The sequence below is a fragment of the Anolis sagrei genome, chromosome 1 (assembly GCF_037176765.1).
Source record: "Anolis sagrei isolate rAnoSag1 chromosome 1, rAnoSag1.mat, whole genome shotgun sequence".
Lineage (NCBI taxonomy): Eukaryota > Metazoa > Chordata > Lepidosauria > Squamata > Dactyloidae > Anolis > Anolis sagrei.
Window position 1 is genome coordinate 326,846,839 of NC_090021.1, and position 13,358 is coordinate 326,860,196.

The following is a 13,358-nucleotide window of genomic DNA, read 5'->3' on the forward strand; positions in this document are numbered from 1 at the left end:
TAGGGCAATTAACACTGCCTCTTTTTGCATTTCAATTGCCTCTGTTCTCACTCTTTACAATAGACTCTACCCACCCATCTCAATGATGTGCCTATCCAATAACTCAGGAAACTCCGTGCTTCTGAAGACGACAGCTGTACGCAACGAACACTGCTATAGTTATTATCAGATATAAATAAATAAACACAATACATACTCACAGAATACCCTATTTGCTTTTTGTCAATTAATCTTGAATGTATCCAAGCACAACTATTTGAACATTGGTTGCAACACAAGTCTTTTGATTCCTTTCCCTATTGGAAGTGCCTGGGTCTTGCACTGAACGTGGCATTGTCAGCCTAAAGTACTTTTTTTAAAAATGCAGTAACATGGTTGGTTGCATGGATTGAGGTTAACATTAAGGGGAAAAGCAGAGCATTTGTGTGATGGTGAGAAGTATTGCATTTCTATTTAATTATCTCTAAATTTGCATATATAAAATAAATGTGTTCAACTCAGGTTGCTATTTCTTGGATGCAAGTCCTACTGAATACAATGAGACTTTAACGTCATAAAATCATAGATAAAAATGCTCTCTCAGAGAATTAGCTTTATTACTCACCTAATTTTTGCAATAGTTTCATCAGTAGTTAGAATCAGAGTTATCATTGTTCTCTTGCCAATTAAATCAGCTAATGAATAAACACCATCTAATGCAGTGGTTCTAAACCTAGGGGTCGGGACCCCTGGAGGGGTCGCGAGGGGTTTTTAGAGGGGTCGCCAAAGACCATCAGAAAACACAACATTTTCTGTTGGTCATGGGGGTTCTGTGTGGGAAGTTTCACCCAATTCTATCATTGGTGCGGTTCATAATTCTTTTGACTAGGTGAACTATAAATCCCAGCAACTACAACTCCCAAATGTCAAGGACTATTTTCACCAAACTCCACCAGTGTTCATATTTGGGCATATTGAGTATTCATGCCAAGTTTGGTCCAGATCCATCATTGTCTGAGTCCACAGTGCTCTCTGGATGTAGGTGAACTACAACTCCAAAGCTCAAGGTCAATGTCCACCAAACCCAGTATTTTCTGTTGGCCATGAGAGTTCTGTGTGCCAAGTTTGCTTCAATTCCATCGTTGGTGGAGTAAAGCATGCTCTTTGATTGTTTGGTGAACTATAAATCCCAGCAACTACAACTCCCAAATGACAAAATTAATCCCTCCAACCCCACCAGTATTCAAATTTGGTCCAGTGATGAAAATACATCCTGCATATCAGATATTTACATAATAACAGTAGCAAAGTTGCAGATATGAAGTAGCAATAACAATAATTTTTTGCTTGGGGGTCACCACAACATGAGGAACTGTATTAAGGGGTCGTGACATTAAGAAGGTTGAGAACCACTGATCTAATGCTTTCAGAAACTTTCTTTTGGAAAATGCCATCTCAAAATTTAAAGAATGGGTTCAGTTCTGTTTCTTCCCCGTTAAATAAAAGACTCCCAATGAAATAGAGCAATTTAAAATGACTGCGGATAGTGAGATTCGAGCCATGGATACCGGAACCTGAGGAGTCGGGTGAGGGGGTCAGGAGCTGAGCTTGGGGCAAGGTTCCACAGATACTAAGGAAAGGACGACTGGTTTTGGTATCCGCGGGTGAGAGGAACGCAGTTCCTTGGTTAAGTGGGTGAAATGTCAGGTTAATAGAGGATAAAGTGGCACAGGAATGAATGGCAAGATGAAAAATGAGGCAAAATGTGGCTTGGGAGTCTGCTTTGGCTCCAAGGGCAGCAAAGAGGCAGCGGTAGGATTCTGGGGTGTCAGAGAGGGGCTGTCACCAAAGGGGCTACGAGTAGGGCCCGTCCTGGGGCCGTTGGACATGTGGCTGGTTGTATGGAGGAATGCAGAAGTAACTCATAGAGATGAAAGAAGGTGGGGGGAGTCAGAAAGTGAGAGATAACTCCATTTTTTATTAAGGATTGAGACAACCAAGGGGGTGTGTGAGCTTCCTGGACACTGGAGAGGCGGATGAGCTCCCTCTATCAGCTCCAGCCTCCCACAAGGATGATGAACATGAAATCATCCAGGCGTCCCCTGGGCAACGTCCTTGCAGACGACCAATTCTCTCACACCAGAAGCGACTTGCAGTTTCTCAAGTCGCTCCTGACACAACAAAAAAAAACTGCTCAGCAGACGTGGGGAGTCCACATGATGCAATGCTGGCGTCACAGTAGAAGCACTGTATCCAGGAAACTCTGATATGATCTTGACTTTTCAGAGATGCGAACAGCTGGATCCAGCTGAATATGATCCACTTCACTTTCATACCTCTGATGGACCCACCGCTGGATTGCACCAACAACTACTTTCCTGCCAGAGGCTTGCTGGTAATTTTTCTGGTAGTGTCACACTGAAGCCCCCAGCCATGTGAGCAAAAATACAATGTCACCAACAAGCTGCTTTTTGGTGACAATGCAGTGGTGACAGCCTCAATGCAACTTTGGCCTAATCTTGTAAGGATATACCCAGGCAAGAAGTCAGAGCAATGGATTCAAACTAGAGGAAAAGAAATCTCACCTAAACAGTAGGAAGAACTTCCTGTTGGCAACAGAAACCTCAGAGAGCGGAAAAAATCTCTTCGAAGATTTTTAAACAGAGGCCTGTCTGGAGTGCTTTGCGTCTAAATTCCTGCATGACAGTAAGGGGCTGGACGCAAAATAACAAAACCTGAACTGGGAAACAGCTGTAAGTTTGCATCTCCCCATGACATGGTAAATAGCAGCTGTCTACAGAAATCTTTACTGACCATGTAAGAGCAGCAAAGTGGACAGCAAGAAAGAGAAGGCAGGAAAGCCTATATGAAACTACCTACCAATAACCTGTTGGTAGGTAAAAATAATAGATCTGTAAATCTGGCTCTCAAGGTGGAAATCATTTAAAAAGACTGGAGAATGGTGAAAGCAAATATAATTCTTGATTGCACTTTGAAATACACTTTCAAAAGAGTTCACAATGGTTCTTTACATATGCAAGTGTTACCTGACCCAACTGCTTCAATTCACATGTAAATATTATTTCTGCTGTGTGCCATAAAATCATTTCCGACTCATGGTGACTCCAAGGCAAACCTATGTTGAGTTATGGATAAAATGTTTGCCGAAACACCCAGTATCTCCATTCCTTTTATATTTATTCATACCTTTTCTGTTAAGGAACTCACAACCAAGAACACATTTACTTCATTTGCTGAAATAGATAGATAGATAGATAGATAGATAGATAGATAGACAGACAGACAGACAGACAGACAGACAGATGGCACAGTTGGGCAACTCCAATGGGTTCGCTACCCCATAACTCTCCAGAGGTTGCATGGGCTGCCTAAAAAAAGGAAGAAAAATTCCAAAAGTGCTCCACTTCTGATTTCAAAAAACATTGCAGGGGATGCAGGCTCTATAATGTATTTCAAACTGAATCACTTGAAGGAGATGAAATTCATTCTTCATTGTCTTGTGATTAGTCAAAGAATACTCTTAAGAGATTCGAGACAGGTACAGAATCAAAAGCACATCCCCGAGAGGGTTCATGTGTTCCTGCTTATTCATGGCCTAGAGCACAGCTCTCAATGAGAGGTTGATTAAACAGATTGTGAAACACACACACGTTTTTGCATGAGTCTCTGCAGAATGGGATATCCTCGCCATGAGCCTTCAGTCCTGTCCCATCAGTCCAAGTGGTTAGTCCAGTGACAGCATGAAACAAAGCTTTCCATGAAAGCAGGTCCTCATTTGTACAACTGCCTCCCAAAGGAGCTGTTGTGCTTCCAGACAATGTTCAAACCATGTATGTTATTCCATGAGGTTTCTCATTTTAAAAATTAACTACTAGTATGTGTTTTTTCAGTCTGTTTTGAAAGAATGTTTTCTCTCACTGGGGGTCATAGTGGGTAAACCCGAGACATGTAGAATAATCACAGGATGTCCCAAACCAACACCTGTTAATAGACTCTATAAGCTAGCTGGCATGCCCCCCCCCCCTGCCAATTGCGAGAGAAATAAGGATGAACACCATGAAAGCCACCCACTGCATGGCTATCAGCCTCTTCCGGGTAGACTTAAATCAAGGAAAAGTTTCACGAGAACCTCCACTCCTCTAAATATCCCTCCAGCAACAGCAAGAATATCTCTGTGGGCAGCAAAATCAAGCGATTCCAACTGGATGGGTCCCCCACGAGGGTCTTCCTCAAGGGGCAAACCAAGAATGGCCAACTTGGAAGTCCCTGAACAGACTCAGAAGTGAAGTGGGCAGATCAAAAGACAATCTGGCAAAATGGCACTACCTAGAAGAATCCTCCACCTTGTGCGACTGTGAAGCAGAACAAACAACTCTGCATCTGTATGCTTACCCACAATGCCCTGCCTCATGCACAGAGGAAGAATTTAAAGCTACAGACAATGCAGCCAATGCCCGTTTTGAACTATCTAGCAGCTTGTGATCCCTTTATTTTATCAATTTTAGATAAACTATTTTATGCAATGCTTTTGACACAAAATAAATAAATAGTGGGTACAGAAGTGATTAAGATTTTTTTTTTAATAAACAAATAAATTTTGTCTTTCCCTTGTGCCATTGATGTTCTCATTGTCCAATATGCCTCCTCTTTATATACAACGGAGATCAAGAATGTTTTGCACCTGTTGGGTACACAGTAACCTTGAGCTGACTGGATGCGAGCCAGAGTGAGGCTTTGGCAAAAGAAACTTTTCCTTTCCTTCCACAGTCCCTGTGTGATTCAGAAACAAACACACACTTACTTTATCTGTGGCAAAAGCAAAGGTTTTAACTCAGAATGTTTGTTTTAATCATAATACAAACAAAGGGAGGAGAAACTTTACCTTTTGCCACATTTTATTTTTAACCAATTTGTAAAATTATCCTATGATCTTAAAAAAGAATAGGTGAAAAGCATTGCTGTTGTCATCCTGCTTACAAAAGATGCACTTTCAAAATCACTTTTATACAGAATAGTTAAATAATGGCAGAAGGGTAAATATTTCCCACTTTTCCAGTATGTGCTTTTGAGTCCCAGTCTCCATTAGTAGAAATGACAGGATGATGAGGATTCAGTAACCAACCCCTCAATTTCTGTATTTGCCAAATTACAATAACCACCTCCCTTCTTGCCATATCCCTCAACACAGATTGGAATCTGTACTTCATTAATAAATAATACAGTGAAGGGGAGGGATAAACTCACTTTTCCTACATTCTTTAATAAGTGTGATTGCAAGAACGATAGGATGTGGAAACCTTTTGCTCTTGTTGTTGTGTAACTTCCGAGATGTTTATAATTTACTAACATGGGTACCCGACATTGCCCGGATTATTTGAAAAAGTCATTTAAAAAATTTTTTTTTTACAAAATGCATAACATTGTGGGTGCCAGGTTAACCCCCTGAAACTCCATCAGTGGTTAAAGTTTGTCATGTTGGACAAGTTTGCTCTCTAGATGTATGAACTACAGCTCTCACCATGGTGGGTCAGTCCCCTCAAACCCCTCAAGTAGGTTCCTTGGTCATGCGGGTTCTGTGTGGCAAGTGGTTCAGACCCATGATTGATGGGTCGTCACAGTGTCTCTGGATGCAAGTGAACTCCAACTTCCAGGGGGGAAAAGCCCAGCCCCGCCCCCTCTCCTGCCAAAAGAAACCCCTCCAGTATGTTCAGTTGGTCATGGTAGTTCTGTGTGCCAAATTTGATCCAGGTCCATCACTGGTGGGGTTCGGTTTCTCTGGTTGTAGGTGAACTACAACTCCCAAAAAATCAAGGTTGATCTCTCCCAAACCCTTCCAGTATTAAAATTTGGGTGTACTGGGTATGTGTACCAAGTGGACACATACCCATAGTGGATAATGTGACTTTATAGCTGTAAGTGGTATTGTTTACGTTTTAATTGCTTTTAACCTTGTTTAGATTTTTAACTAAATGTTATTTAATTGTTGAATTGTGGTCCAGATCCATCATCATTTGGCTTCACAGAGCTCTCTCCTCCAAATCAAGGTGAATTCCCCCCAAAGCCCTCCATTATTTTCTGTTGGTCATGAGGGTTCTGTGTGCCAAAGTTAGGTCCAGGTCCATTGTTGGTGGGGTTCAGAGTTGGTGGAGGGTGGAAGTTTGCCCATGCCTGGTATAGATGCAACCATAGTCCAATACTCAAACTTAAACCCTAATTAACTTGACTATCTCATCAGCCAAAAGAAAGTCCACACTTCTCTTTGAAATACTGGTATGTTTATGTTGGTTGAAATTGATCATTTTAAAATATTGTATTGTTCCTTCATACACACACACACACACACACACACACACACACACACACATATACACACATATACATATAATAAGATATGTGTTGTGTGCATAGGAATTCATTCATGTTTTTTCAAACTATAGTCTGCCCCCCCCCCCCCAACAGTTTACAGGACCATGAACTGGCCCTCTGCTTAAAAAAATTGAGGAGCCCTGATCTAAAATGTTAATTTCTCCAGGTACACACGACGCCCATGTATAAATATGTGAGAGGAAGTCATAGGAAGGTAGGAGCAAGCTTGTTTTCTGTTTCCCTGGAGACTAGGACGCGGAACGATGGCTTCAAACTACAAGAAAGGAGATTCCATCTGAACATGAGGAAGAACTTCCTGACTGTGAGAGCTGTTCAGCAGTGGAACTCTCTGCCCCAGAGTGTGGTGGAGGCTCCTTCTTTGGAGGCTTTTAAACAGAGGCTGGATGGCCATCTGTCGGGGGTGTTTTGAATGCAATTTTCCTGCTTCTTGGTAGGGGGTTGGACTGGATGGCCCATGAGGTCTCTTCCAACTCTATGATTCTATACTATTTAATACCACTCATTTACATAATCAGATAACTAGAGACAACTGCATAAAACAGACCTTTAGTCCTTTTAGCTCATGCATGGGCGAACTCTCTAGGTGTTTTGGACTTCAACTCCCACAATTCCTAACAGCATCGGCTGTTAGGAACTGTGGGAGTTGAAATCCAAAACACCTGGAGGGCCAAAGTTTGCCCATGCCTGATCTAGCTCAATAATGCCAGCACCACCTGGCAGCAGCTCTCCTGAGTTTGACAGGGATCTTATGCAGCCTTGAAGCTGTGAGGTTTTTACATATGGGTTGTTGTAGATTTTTTTGGGCTATATGCCATGTTCTAGAGGCATTTTTTTTCCTGACGTTTTGCCTGCATCTATGGCAAGCCTCCTCAGAGGTAGCGAGGTCTGTTGGAACTAGGGAAAAGGGTTTATATATCTGTGGAATGACCAAGGTGAGACAAAGGACTCGTCTGTTGGAGCTAAGTGTGAATGTTTCAACTGATCACCTTGATTAGCATTTGATGGCCTTTACATATGCTTCAGATGCACCTTATATGCAGAGTCTAAAGATAATTTTATACACAACATCAGAGAGCAAAGGTGACACTATCTCAGCCAGTCATGCTAACCATTTGGATTCTAGATTATGTCACATCTCTGAATTCCGGATAAGGAATGCTAACCTGTAATTATACCCCTATACACAAACCCAATGGTAACTTTATAGACAATATTTTTAATAATTTAGTGCATGCAACAGTATCACAGAGCAAAGGTGACACTATCTCAGCAACCCATGCAGACACTTCAGAAATTGGAGTATTCCAGAACTGCAGAAGATAATCAGCCTGTACTTGTGCATCAGACTAAAATTTGTGCATTACATTGAAAGTAGGCAGGTGTGTCTTTTTGTTTTTCTCTCAACAACTGGGCAAGGTGCTCCTTTATAAATTTCTGTCCAATACATGCATCTATGTACGCAGCAAGGGAATCTTCAAATTATTGCTGTAGTGGAGCTCCCGGTGGTTAAACCCTTGTGCCGGCAGGACTGCAGACCTATGGGTCGCAGGTTCGAATCCGGGGAGAGCACAGATGAGCTCCCTCTGTCAGCCCCAGCTTCCCATACGGGGACATGAGAGAAGCCTCCCACAAGCATCCAGGCATCCCCTCAACGTCTTTGCAGATGGCTAATTTTCTCACATCAGAAGCGACTTGCTGTTTCTCAAGTCGCTTCTGACACGGAAACAAAAATTGTTGTAGTTTGTTATTATTATTTGTTGTTGGTTATTAGTTGTTGTTGCCGTTATATAGAATCCTAGAATCAAAGAGTTGGAAGAGACCTCATGGGCCATCCAGTCCAACCCCCTGCTAAGAAGCAGGAATATTGCATTCAAATCACCCCTGACAGATGGCCATCCAGCCTCTGTTTAAAAGCTTTCAAAGAACACCACACTCCGGGGCAGAGAGTTCCACTGCTGAACGGCTCTCACTGTTATCAGCTATCTGAAGACACAGCTGAATACACATCTCTTCTCGCAGGCCTACCTAGTTAATTTTAAGTTGTGAATTTTAATTCACATTTTATTAGTGGATTTTAACATGCAATTTAAGTCTATATCTTGTATGTCTTTTAATAGTATATTCATGTCTTGTTTTAATGATGTTGTATCTCAGGCATGGGCAAACTTCAGCCCTCCAGGTGTTTTGGACTTCAACTCCCAAAATCCCTAACAGCTGGTAGGAAGTTGAAGTCCAAAACACCTGGAGGGCCATAGTTTCCCCGTGTCTGCTTTAGCATATAATGTCTCAAAGGTTAATTTCAGGAGGTGTATCCTCCAACACGCTGTGCCTACCAATATTCCTCCTTCCAGACCACAACCAAATGATGCAAAAGTCCTATTCTCTCCTGCATCCTCATCAGAATAAAAGAATGTTCTCCGGGTGGCCCACAACACTGAATGAATATTTCATTTTGGTCAATGACCAGCATTGAATCAAACAGTAAAAGGAAAGCAAAACATAAATTTAGGCATTAAAATACAATTTTTCAAAGCAGAGCTACCTTTCCAAAGACTGTTACAGCATCTTGAAGGGTCTTATACCTATTATCTGTTGGATGTCATCTGAAAGTGCAGCCAAAATTGGTAGTTTTTGTGCAGCAGCAACAGTTTGCCGCTGCAATCAAGTTCAAATCAGATATTCAAGATTTTATATGGCAGTGTGGACTCATATAATCCAGTTCAAAGGAGATAATGTGGGTTATCTGCTTTGATAATCTGGATTATATGGCAGTGTAGACTCAAATAAACCAGTTGAAAGAAGATGTGGTTTACCTATTTTGATAATCTGGATTACGCAGCGGTGTAGATGTAGTTTACCTATTTTGATAATCCGGATTATGCGGCAGTGTAGACTCACACAATCCAGTTCAAAACAGGTGTGAGTTAACTGATTTAATAAACTGGATTATGTTGCACTGTAGACTCACATGATTCCACTTGAAAGCAGGTAATGTGGGTTATCTGTTTTGATAATCTGGATTTTATATGGAGGTGTAGAGTCATAAAATCCAGTTCAAAGCAGATAATGTGGGTTATCTGCTTTGATAATCTGGATCATACTGAAATGTAGGCTCACATAATCCAGTTGAAAGCAGATGTGGTTTACCTATTTTGATAATCTGGATTATGCAGCAGTGTAGACTCACACAATCCAGTCCAAAGCAGGTAATGTGGGTTATCTTCTTTGATAATTTGGATCATATGGCACCATAGAGCCACATAATGCAGTTGAAAGCAGATGTGGGTTATCTGCTTTGATAATCTGGGTTATATGACACTGTAGACTCACACAATCCAGTTCAAAGCAGGAAATATAGGTTATCTCCTTTGATAATCTGGATTACATGGCAGTGTAGCCTCACATAATCCATTTCAAAGCAAATATCATGGGTTATCTGCTTTGATAATCTGTATTATATGGCAGTGTGGAGTCACATAATCCAGTTCAAATCAGATAAATGTCTTATCTGCTTTGATAATCCGGATTATATGGCAGTGTGGACTCAAATAATCCAATTCAAAGGAGATAATGTCAGTTAGCTACATTGATAATCTGGATTAAATGACAATGTAAAGTAAGGTAAAGGTAGTCCCCTGACATTAAGTCCAGTCATGTCTGACTCTGGGTTGTGGTGCTCATCTCCATTTCTAAGCCGAAGAGCCGGCATTGTCCGTAGACACCTCCAAGGTCATGTGGCCGGCATGACTGCATGGAGCGCCGTTACCTTCCCGCCGGAGCGGTACCTATTGATCTGCTCACATTTGCATGTTTTCGAACTGCTAGGTTGGCAGAAGCTAGGGCTGACAGCGGAAGCTCACGCCGCTTCCCGGGAATCGAACCTGCAACCTTTCAATCAACAAGCTCAGCAGCTCAGTGCTTTAACCCACTGCGTCACTGGGGGCTTCATATAATTCAATATACAATGTAGGCTCATATAATTCAGTTCAAAGTAGATGTGGGTTAGCTGCTTTGATAATCTGGATTATATGGCTTAGCTACTTTGATAATCCGGATTATAGACTCAAATAATCCAGTTCAAAGGAGATGTCGGTTAACTACATTGATAATATGGATTAAATGGCAGTGTAGCCTCACATAATGCTTTTCAAAGTAAATATCATGGGTTATCTGCTTTAATAATCTTTATTATATGGCAGTGTAGAGTCACATAATCCAGTTCAAATCAGATAAATGTCTTATCTGCTTTGATAATCCAGTTCAAAGGAGATGTCGGTTAGCTGCATTGATAATCTGGATTAAATGGCAACGTAGGCTCATATAATTCAGTTCAAAGTAGATGTGGGTTAGCTGCTTTGATAATCTGGATTATATAGCAGTGTAGACTCAAATAATCCAGTTCAAAGGAGATTGGTTAGCTACGTCGATAATCTGGATTAAATGGCAGTGTAGCCTCACATAATGCCTTTCAAAGTAAATATCATGGGTTATCTGCTTTAATAATCTTTATTATATGGCAGTGTAGAGTCACATAATCCAATTCAAATCAGATAAATGTCTTATCTGCTTTGATAATCCAGATTAAATGGCAGTGTAGCCTCATATAATTCAGTTCAAAGCAGATATGGGTTAGCTGCTTTGATAATCAGGATTATATGGCAGTGTAGACTCAAATAATCCAGTTCAAAGGAGATGTCGGTTAGCTACGTTGATAATCTGGATTAAATGGCAACTGTAGGCTCATATAATTCAGTTCAAAGCAGATATGAGTTAGCTGCTTTGATAATCCGGATTATATGGCAGTGTAGACTCAAATAATCCAGTTCAAAGGAGATGTTGGTTAGCTACGTTGATAATTTGGATTAAATGGCAACGTAGGCTCATATAATTCAGTTCAAAGCAGATGTGGGTTAGCTGCTTTGATAATCCGGATTATATGGCAGTGTAGACTCACATAATCCAGTTCAAATTAGATAATGTGATAATCTGGGTTATGAGGCAGTGTAGCCTCACATAATCCAGTTCAAATCAGATAGTTGTTTTATGTGATTTGATAATCCGGATTATATGGCAGTGTGGACTCACATAATCCAACTGAATGCAGATAATGCGGGTTATCTGCAGTGTAGACAGAATTAAACACGCAACGATGAAGACAAAGCCTCACTGAAGGCGTGCCTCCCCCCCCCCCCCCACCCCTCAATTGGGCCCCACCTGGGATCTCAGTCCCCACTCACTCACTCACTCACCCTCCGACTGGTGGGGCACCATCCCGATGGTCCCTCCCGTGTTGATGACCAGCACCCGCACCTCGGCCAAGCAGGCGCAGCCGCCCCCGACCGCCACCACGGCAGGAGGGGCTCTGCACCCCAAAGCTCGGCTCAGGAGGCTGCAACCTTCCTTGGCGTGGCTTGCCTCCCCCATGGCCTTCCAGTGCTGGAGGAGAAGATGCTCTGCGGGAGGAGAGGACGCGGGCATTATGAGAGCCAAGCTCAGCCACGCCCCTTTCCGGACCGGACCGCTCTCATTGGCTGCCCTCTTGCCCCGCCCTCTTGTGCAGGGAAGAGGATCCAGAAAGATGACCCTGGTGAAGTTTGCTGGACACAACCCCAGAGTCCAAACTACGACTCTACACTCAATCTTCTATCTATATAAATACAAATGTAATGTTTGTATGTGGGATTAACATAACTCAAAAACCACTGGACGAATTGACACCAAATTTGGACACAATACACCTATCAGGCCAACAAGTGTCCATCACCCCTAAAAACACACACACACAAAAACCCCCAGAGGAACAGACTTAAAAAAACCCGAAAAATACACCATATATACATATACACATATGCTCATATACACATGCCACCACATTTATACACACACACTCATATATATATATATATGCACAAGCACACACAAATATACATATATGCATACACATTTATATACATATATGCATACCTATGAACCAACTAGGACATTAAGATCATGTGAGGAGGCCCTGCTCTCTGTCCCGCCTGCATCACAGGCGCACTTGGCGGGGACGAGAGACAGGGCCTTCTTAGTGGTGGCCCCTTGGCTGTGGAACGCCCTGCCTGCAGATATCAGATCGGCCCCCTCCCTGCTGGCGTTTCAGAGGAAAGTGAAGACCTGGCTGTTCGAATACGGAATAATGGATCATGAGACTGGATTTTGATGTTACTGTTGAGGCACTAATGATTGTTATACTGATGTTTAATTATTTAATTGTTTATGTTACAATTGTTTTTAACTGCTATATACTTGTCTTGTGATGTTTTGTATTGATGTTGCTAACCGCTTTGAGTCGCCTGAGGGCTGAGAAAAGCAGTATATAAATAAAGTAAATAAATACATTTATATGTATACACAAATGCCCACATACATACACATATACATATACACATGAAAACACCTATACATATACATACACACACAAATTTACATATACACATACACATTTATATGTATACACAAATGTCCACATACATACACATATACATATACACATGCACACACCTATACATATACATACACAAATATGCATGTAGACAAGCACACACATATACACAATATACATACACACATATAAGCACACAAATATATACCCATACACACACACATATATACACCCACATATACAGTATATATGCAAACACACATCTATACACACACACGTATAAATATGCACAAGCACACACAAATATACATACACATTTATATATAAATACACATATACATATACACATGCAAACACATGCACACACCTATACATATACACATATATGCATATAGACAAGCACACACATATACACAATATACATACACATATATAAACACACAAATATATACCCATACACACACACATATATACACCCACATATACAGTATATATGCAAACACACATATATATACACACACGTATATATATGCACAAGCACACACAAATA

The 13,358-nt window shown here is 41.4% G+C and overlaps 1 protein-coding gene across 2 annotated transcripts in view; it reads right to left on the reverse strand.

Moving 5' to 3' along the window:
• The window catches only part of LOC132762024 (60 kDa lysophospholipase-like), a 102,311-nt gene extending 90,311 nt beyond the window's left edge, over positions 1-12,000 (reverse strand). For both annotated transcript variants that reach the window (XM_060755043.2, XM_060755037.2), the window contains exon 1: positions 11,637-12,000. In XM_060755043.2, the coding sequence (XP_060611026.2) occupies positions 11,637-11,865 (229 nt within the window). In that variant the 5' untranslated portion in view covers positions 11,866-12,000. The remainder of the gene's footprint in view (positions 1-11,636) is intronic.
• Between the last annotated feature and the right edge of the window lie 1,358 nt (positions 12,001-13,358).